The sequence below is a fragment of the Taudactylus pleione genome, unplaced genomic scaffold, assembly GCF_031769625.1.
Source record: "Taudactylus pleione unplaced genomic scaffold, aTauple2 ptg000611l, whole genome shotgun sequence".
Classification (NCBI taxonomy): domain Eukaryota; kingdom Metazoa; phylum Chordata; class Amphibia; order Anura; family Myobatrachidae; genus Taudactylus; species Taudactylus pleione.
The window spans coordinates 3,277,709-3,300,938 of NW_028285013.1; the positions used below are offsets into that span (position 1 = coordinate 3,277,709).

General features: G+C 45.7%; 1 protein-coding gene across 3 annotated transcripts in view; it reads left to right on the forward strand.

Moving 5' to 3' along the window:
- REEP1 (receptor accessory protein 1) overlaps window positions 1–23,230 on the forward strand; it is a 115,958-nt gene that overhangs the window by 85,511 nt on the left and 7,217 nt on the right. For 2 of the 3 annotated variants that reach the window (XM_088454274.1, XM_088454275.1), the window contains one exon: window positions 4,989–5,128. In XM_088454274.1, the coding sequence (XP_088310400.1) occupies window positions 4,989–5,128 (140 nt within the window). Of the gene's footprint in view, window positions 1–4,988; window positions 5,129–18,073; window positions 18,215–23,230 lie in introns of all 3 variants that reach the window. The other variant, XM_088454276.1, reaches the window with a different exon arrangement.

A 23,230-nucleotide genomic window follows, 5' to 3' on the forward strand; every position in this document is an offset into this window, starting at 1 on the left:
TGATGTCAGTGGGAGTGTTTTTGGCTCTGATAGAGCCAAAAGCACTCCGGGCTTGTGGCAGATGAGACCCTACCACAAGGGTCTTGTTGCAAGCCCGATGGTCCATCTTTTTGGCCGCTCGCATAAGCTGTGGGTGGTCACCCACAGCTATGCGAGCGGCCAGGAGGCCGCTCCATTTTAAGCTAGGCCGGCCCTGATTCAGAGCGAGCGCTCTGGTCAGAGCGTCCGGCTCTGAATCAGGCCCATTGTACGTAGATGCTTAGATTCGCAAAGCCGTAGGTGGGCGTCTCACTACATGTCCCGCCGACTGCGCCAACTGCATATTTTCGCATAGCATCTTTGTACAACTCTTTATCAGGCCCAATGTCCCTATGGAGTAGATTAAGTCTATCCCCAACTCTATTATGGTATCAGTGAGACATTGTTCCGCTGCTAACATACTGAAGGAACATGCCCCCCCCCCAGTACAGTCTTCATAGGAATTTATCATTAATAAACTATATTCTCCCCCAGGACGACACTGAATATTCCTGTATAACACATACAGTTTCAGTAAACGGAGCTAAACCAGGCATTACTAATAAAGGTCAATTGACGTTTCATTGATGTGCACTCAATAGAGTTTCTTATCGTTCCACTGACTGCGTTCTCATATTTACAGCGCTCTGTTCCTGTAATAAATTGTAATATGTGATATCCATTACTGGAAAATGGCTAATTGTGCATCGCTTCCAGGCGGCAGCAAACTGTTCCTATAAGTCATTAATATAGTATAATGTGCCCACACCCAGCTCTGTGTGATACTGATTAGTAATGCTATAGAGGACGGAGAAGGCAGGAGAAAGTCCAGTATTTACAGTAGTAATTATGTATGTGTTCTCCGCACTCCGTGTGTTGTGGAACTAAAAGTTTCAGAATGCCCTGCCACAAGTTTCATGTCTACGCCAGGCTTGATCAACCTGTAACTGGCAGGACCTAAGTACATTAGTTTATCTGAACGTTATCTAATTTGCTCTGTGTTTCCTCGGTGTCTAGGACACTAATGCAGGTGCGTTGCTAGATGAGACTTTGCTGCTATATTATAGCCCAGAAATGCTGTGTTATTATCATTACGTTATCATCGCTTGGAAATAAACATTATATACAGTACATCTAGTATCTGCTTTATTGCTATAAATGGCTAAAGGGCGCCACTATTTATTTTGACATAGAAACGTTGTGCAAATAAAACCCCTTAGGTCAGAGCTATTTTACAGCTGCCTTTCCTAGAGCCAGTCACAAGAGTTCTATAGGTAACAAGCCCTCAATGGAACCTCTGTCTGTCCAGCAATTGTCTCCTATTGTGTTACAGTATGTATCTGGACATGCATTTTAAATGGTGAATCCGGAGGTTGGGGTTCAAGGGAGATTAAACTTTGGATATAGCGTCCTTTACTTAGGCTTAGGTATGAGGCCCCCGAGCCCTTTTTAATTGCCCACTACTGCTATCAAATAGACTCATGTGGTTTGGTAGGTAAAGGAGAAGTGCGAGAGTGTAGAGTGTGAGCTGTTTGGTTGTCGATGCAGCTCACAGGGCAGCTGTGATTCCAGCCTGTGCACTGTCCCATTCCTGGGAGCGCAGCTGTTATAGGTGCCAGCACGGGTGCTACTGCCAGTTATAGGTACACTATAGAGCTCTTCTTTCCACCATTTGCATAGCAACTAAGGAACAAGTACAGATGCTCCAGTCTTTAGTCCTGGCACCTATATATATATATACATATATATATATATATATATATATATTATGGATGTGCAGGCTCGGTTCTACTCGGTTCCGTTCGTTTTTTTTTTACCGAATCTTACTGGCTATCCAAAACTCGTGACAGCTGATACCCAATAAGAGTCGGTAAAAAAAAACGAACGGAACCAAGTAGAACCGAGCCTGCACATCCCTAATATATATATATACGTATTCGGCAGATTGTGTCGGCAAATTTATCAACTCTGCAGCTGTGGTACCCCACACACACACTAATTTGTCCTTGATACAGTTATGTTTGGTTAGTTTGGTTAAATGAAATAAAACATATTTCATAAGTTTATGTCCATGCTAAATGATTTTTTTTTTCTACATTTAATTATTGTTTTGAAGGCAGCATTGAGGTTACAGACATTTTGTAACAATAAATGTCCATATGTGTAATAGGGCTTAGCAATATTTAGGCCTAATTTAGGTGCTGGGATAGACAGAACCAGCCGCCTGGAGAGGGAGGAACTTTACGTATCTTAGTGAATCAACCTGTCAGTGAAAAAAATCCTTGTCCATTTAATCCACATACACAATGTCTTTTGTTCTGTTCCACAGACAGGGATAGCAGCATTAACATCACATGCACATAGCGAATACTGAGCATTGCGATAGTCACAGTGGGGACCTGTTTTTGCTACGGCCGCGTCATTTTACAGAGGAGACAGACTTAACGTTGTTCTTTCTTTTTTCCTATGTGCCAATGTTCTTGGGGTCATACGTAAGTGTTGCAGTTCTGCATGGCTATTCAACTCTTTTATCTACTTGTCATATATTAAAGGGGATCTACCATGGAAAACATGAGTGTGTGCACATTGTATGTAAGTCCGGCTTGCCTAAAGCAGTGAGAGGGGAGATTCATTCATAAATCACAATAAGCAATTGCGCACAATTTAAAATCTGACGATGGAGCTATTTGCTGATATACAGTGCAAATGTGCAGTAACCCTGAGCAATATAAGTCTCACTCAGTCTAGTGCAAGTCAGACAGTGAAAGCATATGTCTGGTTGTTGTGGGTCACTGTCCATTTACACTTCGTTGGTAAATAATCTCCTTTGTCTACATAACAGTGCAAAGAGAACATGTAAAATGTAATGGTGGATTCCCTATAATGGCTGACTGATGCCACTGCCACTAACCAGCCTGGTAACTGTGTCGCCCTCTTCCCTCTGTGTACTGCCTGGAAATTCTGTTTGAATAATATGCACTGGATGGTTTGGATACTAAGAGGTATATATTTACTAAAGTGCTGGTTTTTAGAAGTGGAGAAGTTGCCCATAGCAACCAATCAGATTCTAGCTATTATCTTCTAGAAGGTGCTAGATAAATGATAAGTAGAATCTGATTGGTTGCTATGGGGAACATCTCCACTTCTGAAAACCAGCACTTTCGTAACTATACCCCTAAGTGGCTGGTGACACTAATACTTGGACTGTGCTCAACTTAAAGCCTGTACTAGTCTATGGTTATATTTCTTATCTATTAACCGTGTGACTGCTGCAACGTTACTACTGCAAAGATGTTTCTTTTACAAGTTTTACGACTTAACCTATCTATGCCATCATCTGCATGTGTTTTCTCTATTATCTTCTATAGCAGGGGTGGGGAACCTTTTTTCTGCCGAGGGCCATTTTGATATATATAAAATAATTTGCGGGCCTGTTGCAGGCCATGCCCCCTCCATGTGATGTCATACGGGGGTGGGGTCTCCATCGCCGGTGATTACAGCAATGCCCGCAGCATCCTCAGAATGCTCCGAGGAGCTGTAAGGGCAGCGGTGTGACCATCTGAAGCATCCCAAGTACGTTCCAGGCAGCACTGCTGCATAGATTCTGGCTGCAGGGTGCCATTCTAGGCACCTTGCTAGCCAGATGAGGCTATCAGAAAAAAGCTCAGTGGGCCAGATCAAATGGTTCTGCGGGCCTAATACGGCCCCTGGGCCTGAGGTTCCCCATCCCTGTTCTATAGGGTTGATGTTAAATTTACAAACCATGGAGTCAGCCATGTTGTAGTCTGAAAAGTAATTATGAGATTGTAAGATATAGTGACACAGGTTCAGGGCCACCATGAGAGATTTCGGACCTGGCATGAAGTGGGTGTGGTTTTGCAGTCGGTGGGCGTGGCCACACCACATTGTGACTTTCTGTTCCATTTATAGTTGCTGCATGGTGGCATGGAAGTGGGTGTGGTCACCCCATTTTTGGGGAATGGCTGTGCCTCTTTGTCCGGTACTTAGGCCCTGATTCAGAGCCGCTCGCAAAAAGCGAGCGCTCGCTTTGAATCAGGGCGACCGCTTTTTTTTTTTTTTTAAACCGGCCTCCTGGCCGCTCGACAAGCTGTGGGTGACCACCCACAGCTTTAGCGAGCGGCCAGGTGATGGTCGCGATGGTCACGACCATCGGGCTTGCGACGAGACCCTTGTGGTAGGGTCTCGTCTGCCGCAAGCCCAAGTGAGCTTCCAGCTCTAATAGAGCCGGAAGCTCACTACTGACATCACTGACATCACATCCTTCGGGAAAGCCTCCGTTTAGCCAGCCACCCCCCCTCCCCGCCTACAAAACGGGGCGAGCTGTCGATCAACATTGACAGCTACCCTGTTTTGTTGCGAGCCCTGGAGCGAGTGATTTCCCGCTCGCTCTGGGGCACGTGCAGTGCGCACTGCCCGGCCATCGACCTGCTTGCGAGCGGGTCTGAATCAGGCCCTTAGTGCCTACTCCTAACCCCTCTCTGCACACCTGGACATGACTGGAATGCGATGTACAGGGGCATTCCCATGAATATGGTCCACAAAATGTCTGCCACTAATGTATGCAGACAACAGGTGCACTTTTACTTGTATTATTTCCTTGGTCAGTAGAAGATCCAGTACATAGAGTATTTGGCTGATTTGGGAAGTACAGGTAATGTTACTGTATCTGTACAGCCTTAGATGATGTGCACCCTACACTGCTTCTGCCAACCGATGTTAGAATTCACATAAGTTGGTTTACTTATGTCCCCATTAATGGATCCCACCGCACCGCTTGTTGAACCTTTTGTTCTAGTACCTAGTGCTAGTTTCTTGCCTGTAGCCCAAACTAACTGCTTGCGAAGAGCCTTGGGTTGACGTGATTTTGGTTTCACTAATTTGTGTCACCCAGTGTACTGTCAATTTCATGATAATACTTATTTGTACCACGTAGCCTGATGTGGACGTAGATGTTGAGGTGAATCAGTGTGGGATGACCAGAGATACAGCCTATGAGATGCAGGAATTGGAATCCGATGAAGACGGGGGAATAATTATACTGGAACAGACCAACATGCAGAAACAGCCCCGGAAGGAGCGGCCTGTTGAGGTATGGGAAGACCAGGTGACCCTGGTTCTCGGCGGATGTGGGCTCCTGTCTCACCTTATGTTAGGCGTGCCAGAGTGTTTCCACGCCGTTTCAGAGGCGTGCATAATTAACTGGCACCATCATAGTACACGTCACCTGGTTGAGTATCACACTGAAGTGATCGCAGTGCTTGCGGTAGGGTACAGTCAACCGCAAACGCTGCGGTCAGATCCGATGTAACCCGATGTACCGATGGTTGTATATACTTCCTGGAGATGACATACGCAAGTGGGCGGCTAAAGACAGGCTGGTGGGCGTCTATAAACACAAAGTGATCGCTCGCCAAGACATAGTGGGCGTGCTTATGCCTTGCCGTGCGAGCACCTGCCTTGACGTCACTTAGCTGAATTTCCATACGCTGGGAGCGAGCGGCCACATCTAGCGAGCGGGTCTAAATCAGGCCCTTAGGCCCGTATTGGGAATCGAACCCAAGACCTCAGTGCTGTGAGGCAGTAATGCTAACCATTACACTATCCGTGCTTGACAAAGACAACCTGAGTGATCACAAAATACAGGTTTTAAATGGTAATTTAATTTATTGAAGGAACAAAGTTATCCAACACCAACAGTCACTGTGTGAAATAGTAATTGCCCCCCTAAGTTACTTATATAGTCAATAAACCAAACTGAATTGAAAATTGTGTTCAGTTAGACTAGGCACAATCAGGCCTGGTTACTGCCAGCTCTGTTGAATCTAAACATCACTTAAATAAAACCTTTCCCAGTAATGTGAAGTTGGCTAAACAGGCTCTATACGCTGCGATCAAAAGAAATTCCTGAAGAGATGAGAAAGGACATATTGCAGTACATCAGTCTGGAAAGGGTTACAAAGCCGAGTCTCTGGGGCACCAACAAACCACAGCGAGAGCCATTATCTCCAAATGGAGAAAATCTGGAACAGTGTTGAATCTCCCCAGGAGTGGCCGGCCTACCAAAATTCCTCCAAGAGAGCATCGACGACTCCTCCAGGAAGTCACTATAGAACCCAGACGAACATCTAATGAACTGCAGGCCTCGCTCACCTCAGTTAATATCAGCGTTCATGATTCCACCGTAAGAAACAGACTGGGGAAAAGTGGTGTTGTTGGGAGAGTTGCAAAGCTAAAACCACCGCTAACCAAGAGGAACATAAAGGCTCGCCTCACATTTGCTAAAAACACATTGATAACCCCCAATCCTTTTGGGCAAATGTTCTGTGGGCTGATCAAAAAGTACACTTTTTGGAAAACATGGGTCCTGTTGCATCTGGTGTACAGTTAACACAGCATTCCTCAATAAGAACATCACTCCAACAGTCACACATGGTGGTATTAGTGGGGTGGTGTGGGGATGCTTTGCTGCTTCAGGACCTGGGGGCTTGCCATAATTGACGGAATCACGAATTGTGCTCTCTACCAGTAACTTCTGAGGGAGAATGTCCGGTCATCAGTCCATGATCTGAAACTCAAGTGCAATTGGGTTATGCAGCAAGACAACGATAGAAACAAAATGAAGGGTTTGGAGATTGTGCTAGTCAAAGTACTGATTTGAATCCAATTGAGATGCTGCGGCAGGAACTTAAATAAGCAGTTCCTGCTCTAAAAGGCGCATATCCACTACACCACAGGTTCTCAAACTCGGTCCTCAGGGCCCCAAACAGTGCATGTTTTCCAGGTTTCCTCACAGAATTACAAGTAAACTAATTAGCTCCACCTGTGTAACTTTTAAAATGTGTCAGTGAGTAATGATTACACCTGTGCACCTGCTGGGTGACCTGCAAAACATGAACTGTGTGGGGTCCTGAGGACCGAGTTTGAGAACCTCTTCTCTACACGATGAATGAACGATTGAACGATAACAAACATCGTTCAATCGTTCATTATAATGTGCAGTGGATTTTGTGCCCACACTGAACGATATGTCGTTCAGCGCAGGCACCCTCCCTCATCTCCGAACATGCACAACCTGACGATATCATCAGTTTGGGCAGTATGTTCAGGCGATGACAGATGCCGACAACGACCAGCGGGAGCGCGCATCGCTGGTCGTTGCCGGCATATTCACTGCACGATTAATGAACGATTGAATGATAACGATGTCGTTATCGTTCAATCATCCATTTATATTGTGCAGTGGATATGCGCCTTAAGACCCTCCAATGTGGCTGAACTAAAGCAATTCTGCAGAGAAGAGTGTGGGACAAAATTCGTCCACAGCGTTGTGAAAGACTGATCTCCAGTTATCGGAAGCGTTTGGTTGCAGTTGATGCTGCTAGAGGTGGCACAACTAATTATTAAGTGTAGGGGGGTTCAATTCATTTTTCACATGGGTGATTGTGGGTGTTGGATAACTTTTTTCTTTAATAAATGAAATGATCATTTAGAAACTGTATTTTGTGTTTGTTCAGGTTGTCTTTGTCTTCTATTCAATTTTATTTTAAGAAATTAAACAATTAAGTGTGACTATTCTGCAAAAATAGAAGAAATCAGGAAGGGGGTAGAACTTTTTCATGTCACTGTAGCACATTGTGCTCTAGCCCATAGCAACCAATCAGAGACTAGCTTTGATAAGCCTGGTGACAGAGTATTGCAAGACAACTGGGTGCTACAGATGTGTCCTTGCTTATCTAGCCTCAATACACCATGCAGTGCGATACGCCTGGCCTGAGTGATCCGCCAGGTCCCATGCAGCTCTGCTAGCAGCGGGCGTCTTTTTGTTCCAAAAGTGCATCTAAGTCTCAATGCAATGTGACTAGGAAGCACCAGGAGACCGTGCTGATTAATTTGAAATGTGACACATGTATAACTGTGCGCGACAGAGGATGTAAATGGCATTTGGCATGGAAAAAAGCTGTGGCCGCTGCATTATAGCACTTTGCATGCTGATTGAGAGACTGTATACTAGGACCCTAACTACTGGCAGCCTCTGGTCCAAAGAGCAGGAGAGAGCTTCCAGCATTCCAGCATGGGAGGTGTGTAATGAATGCAGCAAATGGTCTGATTGGCTATGTATTCTGCCCAATCAGCTGCTGCTGTCATGACACACCTCCAGCATGTGCAGGAGTGAATTAGCTGCATCGGCTTTTCCGTCGCCATAACAAAGTTATTTACTCCTCCTTCTGGTCCGAGCGCTTGCGTTTCCATTGAAACATTTCTTGAGAGGACAGTGGGCCTGTTTCACAGTCACATATTCACGCACATAGCCGATGTTTTGTCTTCTGCTCATGCATCCCGATTTTGTTTGTTACTTAGTCGCAGGTAAAATTTAGACGCACAGTAGGGACGTTCCTGGACGGTAATGGGGGTGGCTAAAAGGAGCGCGGAGATGTTGTGTCAAGTGTTGCAGGCGCGTCGCTGAAAACGGTTGCGTGATGGCAGTTCATTAGATCGTGTTAAATTAAACATAACTTTAATGAGCTAGTTTTATCCCGAGCCGGTGGCTTTTCATTTATGGAATTGCCAGAGAAAGCGCCATCTCCACGTTCCAGGTGACAGTGCATGCACTTTGGTTACTCACATATTTGAGGGCTCTCCGCTAATCTCTGATATCACAGCCAGTAAGAACCTACATTGGATGGTATTTTTGGAAGGCATCACGCACAATGACCAAAGATGTCTGTCATACACTGCCCAGTCATTTTCACCATCGGTGGTCTTTTGTTAACCGAATAATACACAAGGGGTGTTAATATGAGTAACTCCTGTAAATTATATTTCTTTTTATTGACACTAAACTGTGATGTCATCTATTGTAATCAGCGAGTGGTGATGTCATCTATTGTAATCAGCGGGTGGTGATGTCATCTATTGTAATCAGCGAGTGGTGATGTCATCACTTTTTACTTGTGTATAGGAAGGCATAATGCACTACCTAATGTAAATTAATATGAATTTTAGAAGTCACGTCAGATTTTGCTTCGGAAATGTAATAATAGCCGTATAATATACAGTAGGGAGTGTATTACCTCATTACCATGTATAAGGTAGAAATGTGCAGTAACCCATGACATCCAATCAGGCATTTGCTTACGCTGGACCCGATTCAGCAAGGAATGCAAGTCTGAATACGCACGCTCCCAGCCGCTGCGAAAATTTGCTAATGAATCCGTACGCACGGCATCCGCAGCAATTGATGCAGACGCCCAGCACTATATAATGCCGCCCCGTTACTTTTACTTTCCTCTCAAATAGTAAGCAAGATAGCGCAAACATCGGTAACATCGAGAACCATCGAACCCATACGCACAATAGTGGTTGATCAGGCCTCACGCAGGATTTGGCCAACTTCCTGTGTGCAACTAGACCTCTAGCCGCATATGTCATCGCAACCTTAATTATGCACGCCCCTCATATGACGTCCAAACGCACAGGTACGCCTACTGGGGGCTCTGCATAGGGGGGACTACTACTGGGGGCTCTGCATAGGGGGGACTACTACTGTGGGCTCTGCATAGGGGGGGACTACTGCTGGGGGCACTGTATATGGGGACTACTACTGGGGGCAATGCATAGGGGGGATTACTACTGGGGGCAATGCATAGGGGGGATTACTACTGGGGACACTGCATAGGGGGGACTGCTGCTGGGGGCATTGCATAAGGGGGACTACTACTGGGGGCACTGCGTAGGGGGGGTCACTTCTGGCGGCACTGTATAAGGGACACTACTGGGGGAACTGCATGGGGGACCACTACTGAGGGCATTGTATATGGGGCACTACTGGGGGCACTGTATAGGGGGGGTGGCCGTTACTAGGGAGGCCGCTACTGTGGGCACTGCATAGGGGGGGACTACTACTGGGGGCAATGCATAGGGGGGACTACTACTGGGGGCACTGCATAGGGGGGACTACTACTGGGGGCACTGCATAGGGGGGCCCAAAGCATATTCTTGCACCTGGGTCCACCACTCTCTAGTTCCGCCACTGGCAGTTATACAGTGCATGGAGCAGCAGAGCAGTTCACATGGCCCATGGGTCAGGAAGCATCAAACATTTATACACACAGGCACTTTTGGAGCATAATAAGGATATTCTGATTATACCAAGTTCTAGAGATCCTTGTCTCCCGTATTGCTCGGTTCCAGATCAATGTACTGTAGTAAGTTGCGAGACAGACCAAAACGTATTTTCTATAAAAATTCCTGGCATCTAGAAAAGAAAACGCCCTCAAACTCCACGCAACAGTCTGACTTCCTCTAACGAAAAATTGGGCAGGGGCTTTAAGCTGGTTTAACAATCATATTCGATCCTTATTGGTCTTTTGATATCCATACGTTAGACTATATGCAGGCAAGTAGATAAAAAGGGTTAGGCAATATAGTCAGGTCTGTATGTGTGTTGATTATTGGTACATTTAAAATTTGGAATAATAAGACGTTGGACACTAAATCATCCTTTCACCTGAAGGGCAGTTACAGACATTAAATGAGTCGCTACAAATTTGTCAATATAACCATTTCTAGTGGTATAAAATAAGTTATTTCACGCTACAACAAATACAAATTCTATATCACAGGGGAACGTATTCCTGTAATATTGCCAAAGAACTCGCATTCATTGTGGAGATTCAATTAGCTGCAGGATATGCCCCACAGCTTATTGATCGCACTGCGCTGGGAAAAGCTATTCAATTAAATTCAAATCTGTGATTTTTGGGCTCACTGACCTTTGCTTTACCTTATATTTCTCCTCCATTAATTTCTCTCCCGGATATATTTCCCCACCCACCTTATACCTCTCCCTGATTTGTTTCTCTCCCCATCTTATTAATGTCCCCGCTTGTATCTCGTCCCACTTTATTTATCTTCCTGTCTTGTTTCTCTCCCGTGCCTTGTTTCTCTTTCTATGCCATATTTCTCTTCCCGACTTGTTTCTTAGTTTGTACCTGCTTTATCTTCCCATCCTTGGTTCTCTCCGTGCCTTGTTTTTCTGTATGTGCCATGTTTCCCTTTCCGTGCCTTGTTTCTCTTGTTTCTCTTTCCGTGCCTTGTTTCTCTTGTTTCTCTTTCCGTACCTTGTTTCTCTGTCCATGCCTTGTTTCTCTTGTTTCTCTTTCCGTGCCTTGTTTCTCTTGTTTCTCTTTCCGTGCCTTGTTTCCCTTTCCGTGCCTTGTTTCTCTTGTTTCTCTGTCCGTGGCTTGTTTCTCTTTCCGTGCCTTGTTTCTCTGTCCGTGCCTTGTTTCCCTTTCCGTGCCCTGTTTCTCTTTCCGTGCCTTGTTTCCCTTTCCGTGCCTTGTTTCTCTTGTTTCTCTGTCCGTGCCTTGTTTCTCTTTCCGTGCCTTGTTTCTCTGTCCGTGCCTTGTTTCTCTGTCCGTGCCTTGTTTCCCTTTCCGTGCCTTGTTTCTCTTGTTTCTCTGTCCGTGCCTTGTTTCTCTGTCCGTGCCTTGTTTCTCTTTCCGTGCCTTGTTTCTCTGTCCGTGCCTTGTTTCTCCTGTTTCTCTGTCCGTGCCTTGTTTCCCTTTCCGTGCCCTGTTTCTCTTTCCGTGCCTTGTTTCCCTTTCCGTGCCTTGTTTCTCTTGTTTCTCTGTCCGTGCCTTGTTTCTCTGTCCGTGCCTTGTTTCTCTTTCCGTGCCTTGTTTCTCTGTCCGTGCCTTGTTTCTCTTGTTTCTCTTTCCGTGCCTTGTTTCCCTTTCCGTGCCTTGTTTCTCTTGTTTCTCTGTCCGTGCCTTGTTTCCCTTTCCGTGCCCTGTTTCTCTTTCCGTGCCTTGTTTCCCTTTCCGTGCCCTGTTTCTCTTTCCGTGCCTTGTTTCCCTTTCCGTGCCCTGTTTCCCTTTCCGTGCCCTGTTTCCCTTTCCGTGCCTTGTTTCTCTTTCCGTGCCTTGTTTCTCTTTCCGTGCCTTGTTTCTCTGCCCGTGCCTTGTTTCCCTTTCCGTGCCTTGTTTCTCTTTCCGTGCCTTGTTTCTCTTTCCGTGCCTTGTTTCTCTGTCCGTGCCTTGTTTCTCTTTCCGTGCCTTGTTTGCCTGTCCGTGCCTTGTTTCTCTTTACGTGCCTTGTTTCTCTTTACGTGCCTTGTTTCCCTTTCCGTGCCTTGTTTCCCTTTCCGTGCCTTGTTTCCCTTTCCGTGCCTTGTTTCTCTGTCCGTGCCTTGTTTCTCTGTCCGTGCCTTGTTTCCCTTTCCGTGCCTTGTTTCTCTTTCCGTGCCTTGTTTCTCTGTCCGTGCCTTGTTTCTCTTGTTTCTCTGTCCGTGCCTTGTTTCTCTTTCCGTGCCCTGTTTCTCTTTCCGTGCCTTGTTTCTCTGTCCATGCCTTGTTTCTCTGTCCGTGCCTTGTTTCTCTTTCCGTGCCTTGTTTCTCTTTCCGTGCCTTGTTTCCCTTTCCGTGCCCTGTTTCTCTTTCCGTGCCTTGTTTCCCTTTCCGTGCCCTGTTTCTCTTTCCGTGCCTTGTTTCTCTTTCCGTGCCTTGTTTCCCTGTCCGTGCCTTGTTTCTCTGCCCGTACCTTGTTTCCCTTTCCGTGCCTTGTTTCTCTTTCCGTGCCTTGTTTCTCTGTCCGTGCCTTGTTTCTCTTTCCGTGCCTTGTTTGCCTGTCCGTGCCTTGTTTCTCTTTCCGTGCCTTTTCTCTTTATGTGCCTTGTTTCCCTTTCCGTGCCTTGTTTCCCTTTCCGTGCCTTGTTTCTCTGTCCGTGCCTTGTTTCTCTTTCCGTGCCTTGTTTCTCTGTCCGTGCCTTGTTTCCCTTTCCGTGCCCTGTTTCTCTTTCCGTGCCTTGTTTCCCTTTCCGTGCCTTGTTTCTCTTGTTTCTCTGTCCGTGCCTTGTTTCTCTTTCCGTGCCTTGTTTCCCTTTCCGTTCCCTGTTTCTCTTTCCGTGCCTTGTTTCCCTTTCCGTGCCCTGTTTCCCTTTCCGTGCCTTGTTTCCCTTTCCGTGCCTTGTTTCTCTGTCCGTGCCTTGTTTCTCTGTCCGTGCCTTGTTTTCCTTTCCGTGCCTTGTTTCCCTTTCCGTGCCCTGTTTCTCTTTCCGTGCCTTGTTTCCCTTTCCGTGCCCTGTTTCTCTTTCCGTGCCTTGTTTCTCTGTCCGTGCCTTGGTTTTCTCCCTGGGGGAGATTTATCAAATCTTGGAGAGAGATAAAGGACCTCATTCAGAGTCGGTCGTTGCGGCCGCACGGTCATACGCCACCGATGTTCGCTGAACTGCGCATGCGTAAAGTTCGCAGTGCGCGTGCGCAAACTAGCCGCTACGATCAGAAATTTCTCTCTCCTTGAACACAGCCAGGTCGGTAGTTTGAGTGACAGAATGAGGCGTTTGTGGGTGGTAACAGGGGAAGGTGCTTGAAAACGGGGGAGTGGAGATCCGAACGCAGGCGTGCCTAATTATGCGAACGGCGTTTTATGGGAATGCATAATTAACAAAGTAGTGTCATGGCACACGTGACATGGGAGGTTTTTACACTGACTTGATCGTAGTGCTTAAGAGAGGGTATGGTCAACCTTAAGCTCTACGACCAGTTCCGATGGTTCCCGATGCTCGCGATTAATCCTTATATGGCCGGAGATGACGTGTAATGCGTACGAGAAGGGGGCGTATTTTTTGTCTTCCGACCGCTTCCTCCCCTTGGTCGGCCAGCTAACGATCCGAACTTAGGGACTCAACATGCGATTGCATCATTTGCATATCCGGCCCTTTTTCCCGTACGACCGTGCGGCCGCAACGACCGGCTCTGAATGAGGTCCAAAGTACCAACCAGTCTGCCTTTGGGGGAGATGTACTAAGCTCTGGAAAGTGATACATTGGAGAGGGATAATGTACCAGCCACTCAGCTCCTAACTGTCATGTTACAGGTTGTATTTGAAAAATAACAGTTAGGAGCTGATTGGTTGGTAACTTATCACTCTCCAATGTATCACTTTCCAGAGCTTAGTACATTTGCCCCTTAAACTGTCATTTTTGTAGCTCAGCCTGTAAAATGACAGTTAGAAGCTGATTGGTTGGTGCTTTATCTCTCTCCACGTTATCTCTTTCCAAGATTTGATATAACTCTTCCCACCCGGTCTTTTTTCTCTCCCTGCCTTGTTGACCTGATCCTTAGCTTTCATATGACTTCCCCTCATAGTTCTTCCCTCTTGGCTCACATCTGATTATTCACACTCGCTCTCATACCAAGGCTTTTCGGACCCTGGACCTGATTCAGAGCCGCTCACTAGATGCGATCGCTCGCCCCCAGCATATGCAAATTCGGTTAAGTGACGCCATGGCAGGTGCTCGCTCGTAAAGGCATAAGCATGCCCACTTTATCTTGGCGAGCGATCACTTTGTGTCTATAGACGCCCATTAGCGTATCTAGAGACACCCACCAGCGCACGTCATCTCCAGGAAGTGTATTAAAACATTGGTACATCGAGGACCATCGGAAGGGATCGCAGCGCTTGTGGCTGCCTTACCTTACCGCAAGCAGTGCGAGGACTTCAGTGTAAAAAACAGGCATGTGATGTGTACTATGACGCTGGCTGTTAATTATGCACGCCTCTGAAACGGCGCTGAAACACTCAGGCACGCCTGCGTTCGCACTTCCACCCCCCCCGTTATTAGTGTCCTGCCCCTGTTACCACCCACAAACGGCCTCTACTGTCACCCATTACACTGGGCTGTCTTTGCTGGCCGAGCGAGCGGATTGCGATCGCACCGAGTAGTACGCGCACGCGCAGAACGAAGTGTGCGCATGCGCGGTCGCTCAACATCGGCCGTGTACGAGCGAGCGGCCGCTTGCGACCAGGTCTGAATGAGCTTCACTGTGCTCTGGCTTAATATTTTGGTTTCTATACTTTCTCTGCTATCCTCGTACCTCTCTTCTATGTGCCTTCTGTTATGCTCATTTACCTCCTTGTTAGTCCCTGCTGTAAGATTCCTACCCTTTTCCAGTATAGCTTTACCTGTCTTCTCATTGGAGATTCTCTCTTTCTAAAGAACATGTGCTGATGTCCTGCAAGAGAACTTGTGCTTATTATTACATTAGAGGTCTGATTCTATCGCCAGAATTCTTAACATTTTATCATTAGATAACTTATACTTGTTGTAGCATCGAAGCCCTGTCACTTGTACTTACTAGAGAACTCACGCTTTATTTCAACCTTTTCTTAGCTAGAGGACTTAAGTTGGATACACATTAGACGATATATTGGATGATTCGCAAATTTCCGACGGATCGGAACGTCAAATTGCCCAGTGTGTACTCACTATTGCGCGCTCCCACGCGTCGTTCGTCGTATCTTCAGATTGAAGATGCCCTAGACCTAGGAAATTAATTATTTTTATATATTGAAACTGCAAAACATGTTAAACCACATAAAACACTTTTAGACAATATTGGGCCTCATTTAGAGTGGGAACATACATGCAGACTTCCTCTCCCGGTGGACCATGGGAGAGGTGGGGGCATGACCTGGCCAGTTGTATAATCGTGCCCCTCGCCCCGCCCCAGCCATATTTTGCTGCAATATCCTACATTGCGCCACGGGGCAGGGTTCTGCACAACTACAACTGGGAATCGCCGGGATGTGGGAGGGCTGACGGCATTCCTGGGAACTGGGAGTCTCCCGGAAATTCCAGGAGATTGGGAGCACTTCCACCTACAGGGGTCCCATTTGCACCTGGACTACTAAGGGGTGCAAATGTCATCATTACTAATGCTGATTCTTTTTGCATGTAGCACACAAATAATGGGCATCATTATTGTAACATTGTGATTTAATGCTGAGCTTGGATCCGCCCCCATAACTCTAAATCTGCCCACATAGATAAAGTTTGCCCCCAGTGGCCGCACAACATGGTTCTGCTTGATGCTGGATGGAGGAGTTTAATAATGTGATACTGTGCAGTAAAAGATCTGTTGTGCATGGGTGTCCTGGTTGGGACAATGAGTTCCTCCCTATTTTTCAGTATTTCTATAATCATCAGTGTGAGAACAGGGGAGGATTCTAGTCCGATTCTCGTACATTAAGATCTCTCAGGACAGCGGAGCAGCGATCATGGGTGGCTGGGAAGAAGTCATCCTACCTCCTCTATACATAGGATACTCCTGGTTGTCTCAGCCAGTACTGGCCTTCGATGATGGTAAACTTTGCATCTATGGGCTGGATTCAATTAGAGGCGAAAAGTGCCATTTGGATAAAAGTTTCCGCGGATTCGGACTTTCCGCCTGTTTTCAAAGTATCTCCATATTCAATTCCAGGACGATTTCGCCTAAGCAGAAAATCAATGCATTGTAATAGGCGGAAAAGTATCTCCTATGAATAGCAGGAGAAAAAAAAGTGCAAAATCATTATTTTGGGGTGCAAACGTGGGGAAAAATCTCAGAACCCTTGGGACAACCCCCAAAGGACAAATCAACAAAAAAGAAAAAAAAGCCTCAGAACACCCCAAAAAAGTACTTTCATTTTGGGGGCGAAAAAGTAAAAAGTGGGGGGACAAGCATAAAAACTAGCGAAATAGACTTCTTGTGGATCTGCAAAGATGGGTCGGGTATTTTTGGGATTCCAGTTTCATGCCGCAGGTGCGTTTTTGGTGTTTTTTTTAAAAGTTCGCTTTAGAAACATTAAAATATGCTAGCACCCATTTTCAAGTACCCCAAATTTGACTGGACAACTTATTTCCACCAAAAAATACTGCTTTATGCCATTCTATAACACTTTTACAAACACGCTAATAAGAAGCAAGTTAAACAACTGAAGTACCCGAACACTTTTATTAGGGCTATTAGTACACATCTATATTGATTCCCTATGTTAGTGCGTCTTTTTTTGGGGTACAGACTGATTTCCCCACTTCTGACAGTACTTTCTGCCTGTTCCGCATTCGCCACTCTCCGTTATCGCCTGTTTAGGAATTGAATAGGGAGAAAAGCGGGGACGCACACGTAAATATTCCGCCTCTGAAACAGGCGAATGAGGCGGAAAGTCGGACAGGTGAAACTCTTCTGACTTTTCCCCTCTAATTGAATACGGGCCCAAAAAAGAAAACACCTATATCTGCTTTACTGTATTTATCATATGGGGTTAGCAAACTTCATGTCATCTCATATGGTCATCGTATATAACCATGTGACCATGGTCTAGTTTTATGTTCCAGAATTATTAGGCTCTTGAATATGATTATTCATTCTCTGAAGCCCCAAGTTCCGCAGCTCAATTAAATTTTTTGCGCTCGATCCGCATACAGAGTCGGACTGGCCCACAGGGGTACAGGGGAAATCCCCGGTGGGCCCCACTGCCTGTGGGCCCCACCTCCATTTTTAATGTCAGGTTGAATTATAAATTGTTAACTCTATTACAGAGTCAGATACTTGGTAGAGCAGGACCATGGATGAACAGTCCATGCTCTGTAGTGTCCATGTTGTCTAGAAGCTATGTCCTCTATAATGGTTAGCCAAGCCTTTGTGGTGGCTGGCTACACCAATCAGGAGGTTGGCCACACCCTTTAAGCATGGGCCCCTAACACTGTTTTCCCCAGGTGGGCCCGTCATGCCCCAGTCCGACACTGTCCGCATATACTCACTTGAGGCCACTGATTTGCTCCTTTAGAGCAGAGCGTTACCTCAGGAGAGGTGGAGGGAGAACCAGCATTGCAGGCCACTCTCACCTCCGGGCCCAGTAGCAGCTGCTACTCGTGCAGAATTGAGTAATTGATATAAACCAAACTTAGGTGCCTGCATGAACAGCTGTATTATTTTTTTGCTAATACATTGTGTGCACCTGGAAATCAACCTGCACAGATCATACATCCATTATCTCCATAATGTATATAACTGGCCACTACATGCCGAAAGTCATTTCATGAAACGTGAGCTTCCAATCACTAAAAAACAATACATAACTATCCCGGGCCATAACACACCTCCATCTCCATATATGTGTCTGTGTTGTGAAGGCCTAGAAATGAGATAAAGTTGCATTCCTGCCCCTTCTCCCCCTCTCCCTCTCCCCCTCCCCTGGTTGATGTCTTCAGACACAGGAGTGGCCGAGCAGAAGGTCACTCAGCCGCCACCAAAAACTGCTGCTGCGGTGAAAAGACCAGAAGACTCCAGGAGCAGAACCAGCTTAAAAAAGCCGCAGTAAGGCTCCATTAACCATGACACTGCTGGTTAATGTGAGTATGACTCCTGCCCTTTATATGTGATATTGATGACCGGTGAGGATGGGATCAAAATGCTATGTATTACATGTAATATTTATACACCAGAGACTTTTTAAAGCTGTTCGAAGGTATAATATACTGTTTTTATATTCCAAAGTTTCCCAAGCTCCGCCATTACAGTCCATGTTTTAAGGATATCTATGCTTGAGTCCAGATGGTTAAGTCAAATTGACTGAGTACTAATCAAGTCACCTGTGTTCAAGCAGGGATATCCTTAAAACCTGGACTGAATTGTTGGAGTTTGGGAACCTGTGCTATATTAATTTAAACAAGTCTTTCTGCAGCGTTTACTACACTCATTGTTTTGTCTTTCTACCTTGTCTGGCTGTATTATGCATCAAAAGCTTTATATCTCCTAGACACAGTTTTGTGGGCTGTGGATAAATCACATAACTGTTTTGTGGATATACCTCTATCCGGTGCATGGAACAGAGCTGTGCTGTGCCATATCCAAGGGCAATAAAAGAAACAAATAGAAAAGTCTTGCTAAAAAGCGCATAGTGGCACATTAAAGATAAAGCTATGTACTGTATTTAGCAAAAGTTTGACAAGTGCAAGGTAATGTGTTAAAGTTGTCTGAAGGTGGGTGTTATCTGTTTTTCATTCTTTGACTTTTGAACACAGTATTTTCTTTGGTGATCGTTATGTTTAAAGGAATAACTAATGTCATGTATCCACAATCTAGTGCAGGGCTAGGTAACCTGTGCCACTGTTGTACAGCAGTATACCCTTCCACAGTTTTCGCATTCTTTAACAGTAAAACTGTAGTAAGGCATGCTGGAAGCTGTAGTTCCACAGAAGCTGGAGTGCCACAGGTTGTCTACCCCTGATCTAGTGCGTCAAAATAATTTGATTTTACCAGGGGCGTCGGAACGATTTTATGTTGGGGGGGGGGGGCAATATAAAATCTTTCCGGCGGCGCCCCCGCCCCTCCCCTCCATCTCACCTAAGCGGCGGCCATGGACTATCAGGGGCTGTGCTTTATAGGAGGAGGAAGTGTAATGTGCAGTGTTTTAACTTAAAGACCGGCACATAACACCTCCTCCTATTACTATAAAGCTGCACAGCCCACGGCCCCGGAACCCCGATTCCGACGCCCATGGAGACCACCTAATACATTGAAAAGCCAAATATTATGTAGACTGAATGGAAGAGAAGAAGACTTGTTTCTCTTCGTATATAACCATGTGATCTCATTGTATATAACCATGTGGTCTCATCGTATATAACCGTGTGGTCTCATCGTATATAACCATGTGATCTCATTGTATATAACCATGTGGTCTCATCGTATATAACCGTGTGATCTCATTGTATATAACCATGTGACCTCATCGTATATAACCATGTGATCTCATCGTATATAACCATGTGACCTCATCGATCGTATATAACCATGTGGTCTCATCGTATGGTCTCATCGTATATAACCGTGTGATCTCATCGTGTATAACCATGTGACCTCATCGTATATAACCATGTGGTCTCATCGTATATAACCATGGGATCTCATCGTGTATAACCATGTGATCTCATCGTATATAACCATGTGACCTCATCGTATATAACCATGTGGTCTCATCGTATATAACCATGTGATCTCATCGTATATAACCGTGTGATCTCATCGTATATAACCATGTGACCTCATCGTATATAACCATGGGATCTCATCGTATATAACCATGTGATCTCATCGTATATAACCATGTGACCTCATCGTATATAACCATGTGGTCTCATCGTAAGGTCTCATCGTATATAACCATGTGATCTCATCGTATATAACCGTGTGATCTCATCGTATATAACCATGTGACCTCATCGTATATAACCATGTGACCTCATCGTGTATAACTATGTGACCTCATCGTATATAACCATGTGATCTCATCGTATATAACCATGTGACCTCATCGTGTATAACCATGTGACCTCATCGTATATAAGTAAGTGATCTCATCGTGTATAACCATGTGGTCTAATCGTGTATAACCATGTGACCTCATCGTGTATAACCATGTGACCTCATCGTATATAACCATGTGGTCTCATCGTATATAACCATGTGGTCTCATCGTATATAACCATGTGACCTCATCGTGTATAACCATGTGACCTCATCGTATATAACCATGTGACCTCATCGTGTATAACCATGTGATCTCATCGTGTATAACCATGTGACCTCATCGTGTATAACCATGTGACCTCATCGTATATAACCATGTGGTCTCATCGTATATAACCATGTGGTCTCATCGTATATAACCATGTGATCTCATCGTGTATAACCATGTGACCTCATCGTGTATAACCATGTGGTCTCATCGTATATAACCATGTGGTCTCATCGTGTATAACCATGTGGTCTCATCGTGTATAACCGTGTGGTCTCATCGTATATAACCGTGTGGTCTCATCGTATATAACCATGTGACCTCATCGTATATAACCATGTGGTCTCATCGTATATAACCATGTGACCTCATCGTGTATAACCATGTGACCTCATCGTATATAACCATGTGGTCTCATCGTATATAACCATGTGACCTCATCGTATATAACCATGTGATCTCATCGTATATAACCATGTGACCTCATCGTATATAACCATGTGGTCTCATCGTATGGTCTCATCGTATATAACCGTGTGATCTCATCGTGTATAACCATGTGGTCTCATCGTATATAACCATGTGATCTCATCGTGTATAACCATGTGATCTCATCGTATATAACCATGTGACCTCATCGTATATAACCATGTGGTCTCATCGTATGGTCTCATCGTATATAACCGTGTGGTCTCATCGTATATAACCGTGTGGTCTCATCGTATATAACCATGTGATCTCATCGTGTATAACCATGTGATCTCATCGTATATAACCATGTGACCTCATCGTATATAACCATGTGGTCTCATCGTATGGTCTCATCGTATATAACCGTGTGGTCTCATCGTATATAACCGTGTGGTCTCATCGTATATAACCGTGTGGTCTCATCGTATATAACCGTGTGGTCTCATCGTATATAACCGTGTGGCCTCATCGTATATAACCGTGTGACCTCATCGTATATAACCGTGTGACCTCATCGTATATAACCGTGTGACCTCATCGTATATAACCGTGTGACTTCATCGTATATAACCGTGTGACCTCATCGTATATAACCGTGTGACCTCATCGTATATAACCATGTGACCTAATCGTATATAACCATGTGGTCTCATCGTATATAACCGTGTGGTCTCATCGTTTATAACCGTGTGACCTCATCGTATATAACCGTGTGATTTCATAGTATATAACCGTGTGACCTCATCGTATATAACCGTGTGACCTCATCGTATATAACCATGTGGTCTCATCGTATATAACCATGTGGTCTCATCGTATATAACCATGTGATCTCATCGTATATAACCATGTGGTCTCATCGTATATAACCATGTGATCTCATCGTATATAACCATGATGGCATTTATGAGAGGATGTAGTCAGCATCCCGGCTGGCGGGATGGCAACGGTCTAAATACCAGCGACGGAATCCCGACAGCAGTCAGGATCCTGGCTCCAGAATTCCTACCATCGGCATCCCGAAGGTAAGTATTGGGGGTTAGGGGAGGGTTAGGCCTAGGGGAAGGGGGTTAGGCACTGGGGGGGGGGTAGAATTAGGCACTAAGAGGGGAGGATTAGGCACTAGGGGGGGTTAGGGTTAGGCACTAAGAGGGGAGGTTTAGGGTGCGGGGAGGGGGAGGTTATGTTTAAGCACTAGGGGGGAGGTTAGGTTCAAGCACCAGGGAGGGAGGGTTAGGGGCAGGGGTAAGGGTTAGCATTAGGGAACTTCTGTTACTGTCTGGATGCCGCTGTCGGTATTCGACAGCCGGGATCCCATACTCAACCCTTTATGAGAACTGGTGCACAAGAAATACATAGTGTTACCCACTCAGACATTACTTTAAATCTATAACCTGCACTAGAATAATTGAACAGAGGCCCTGATTCAGAGCCGGACGCACTGACAGAGCGCTCGCTCTGAATCATGGCCGTCTGTCTTAATGTTTAGAGTGCCCTCCTGGCCGCTCGCATAGCTGTTGGTGACCACCCACAGCTATAGCGAGCGGCCAAAAAGATGGCTTGCGACGTGAACCTTGTGGTAGGGTCTCGTCTGCCGCAAGCCCTGGAGTGATTTTGGCTCTATCAGAGCCAAAAGCACTCCCACTGACATCACTTGTGATGTCAGTGGGGCCGGCCCCAGACGGTAGGCGTTCCCATGGGAACGCTTCCATCTGGCCAGCCACGCCCCCGGCACGCCCACCAAAGGGGGAGTGCTGTCACTCACCATCGACAGCACGCCCCCTTTGTAGCGAGACCCATAGCGACGGCTTGCCCGTCGCTATCCGGTTCTCGTGCATGCGCACGACGGAGCCGGCTCCCTCGTGTGCATGCGCACTTGGCCAACATCGACCCGCTTGCGAGCGCTCGCGAGCGGGTCTGAATCAGACCCAGAATCTTAGTTGTTACTATGGGTAACAGTATAATCGTCTGTCCAACACACCTCCTAATTATACCCCTGCGTAAATTATAACGCATCTTAAGTTCAAAATAATGAAATGAGTTGTTTTATGTTGAAGCCATGAATTAAGTTACTTGTACAGCCTGTGTTTCAGTGGGGTTCCAGTCAATAGATCTATACTAAAAAGGTTCACAGTGTCTAGATAGACACCAAATGGTAGACAGTCAATAGGCAGACAGGGACAAAAGGTCAACATAGATGAAGATATACAGGTACAAAAGGTCGACATTGAAATGACCAACACAAAAATGATCGACAATTGTTTGTTTGTTTTTTTAGGGTTAGACACTTACCGGAGTGTTAGGGTTAGTCTCTAGAAGGGACGGTTAGGGTTAGTCACTTACCCTGACAGTTAGGGTTAGGCACCAACGTGAGGGT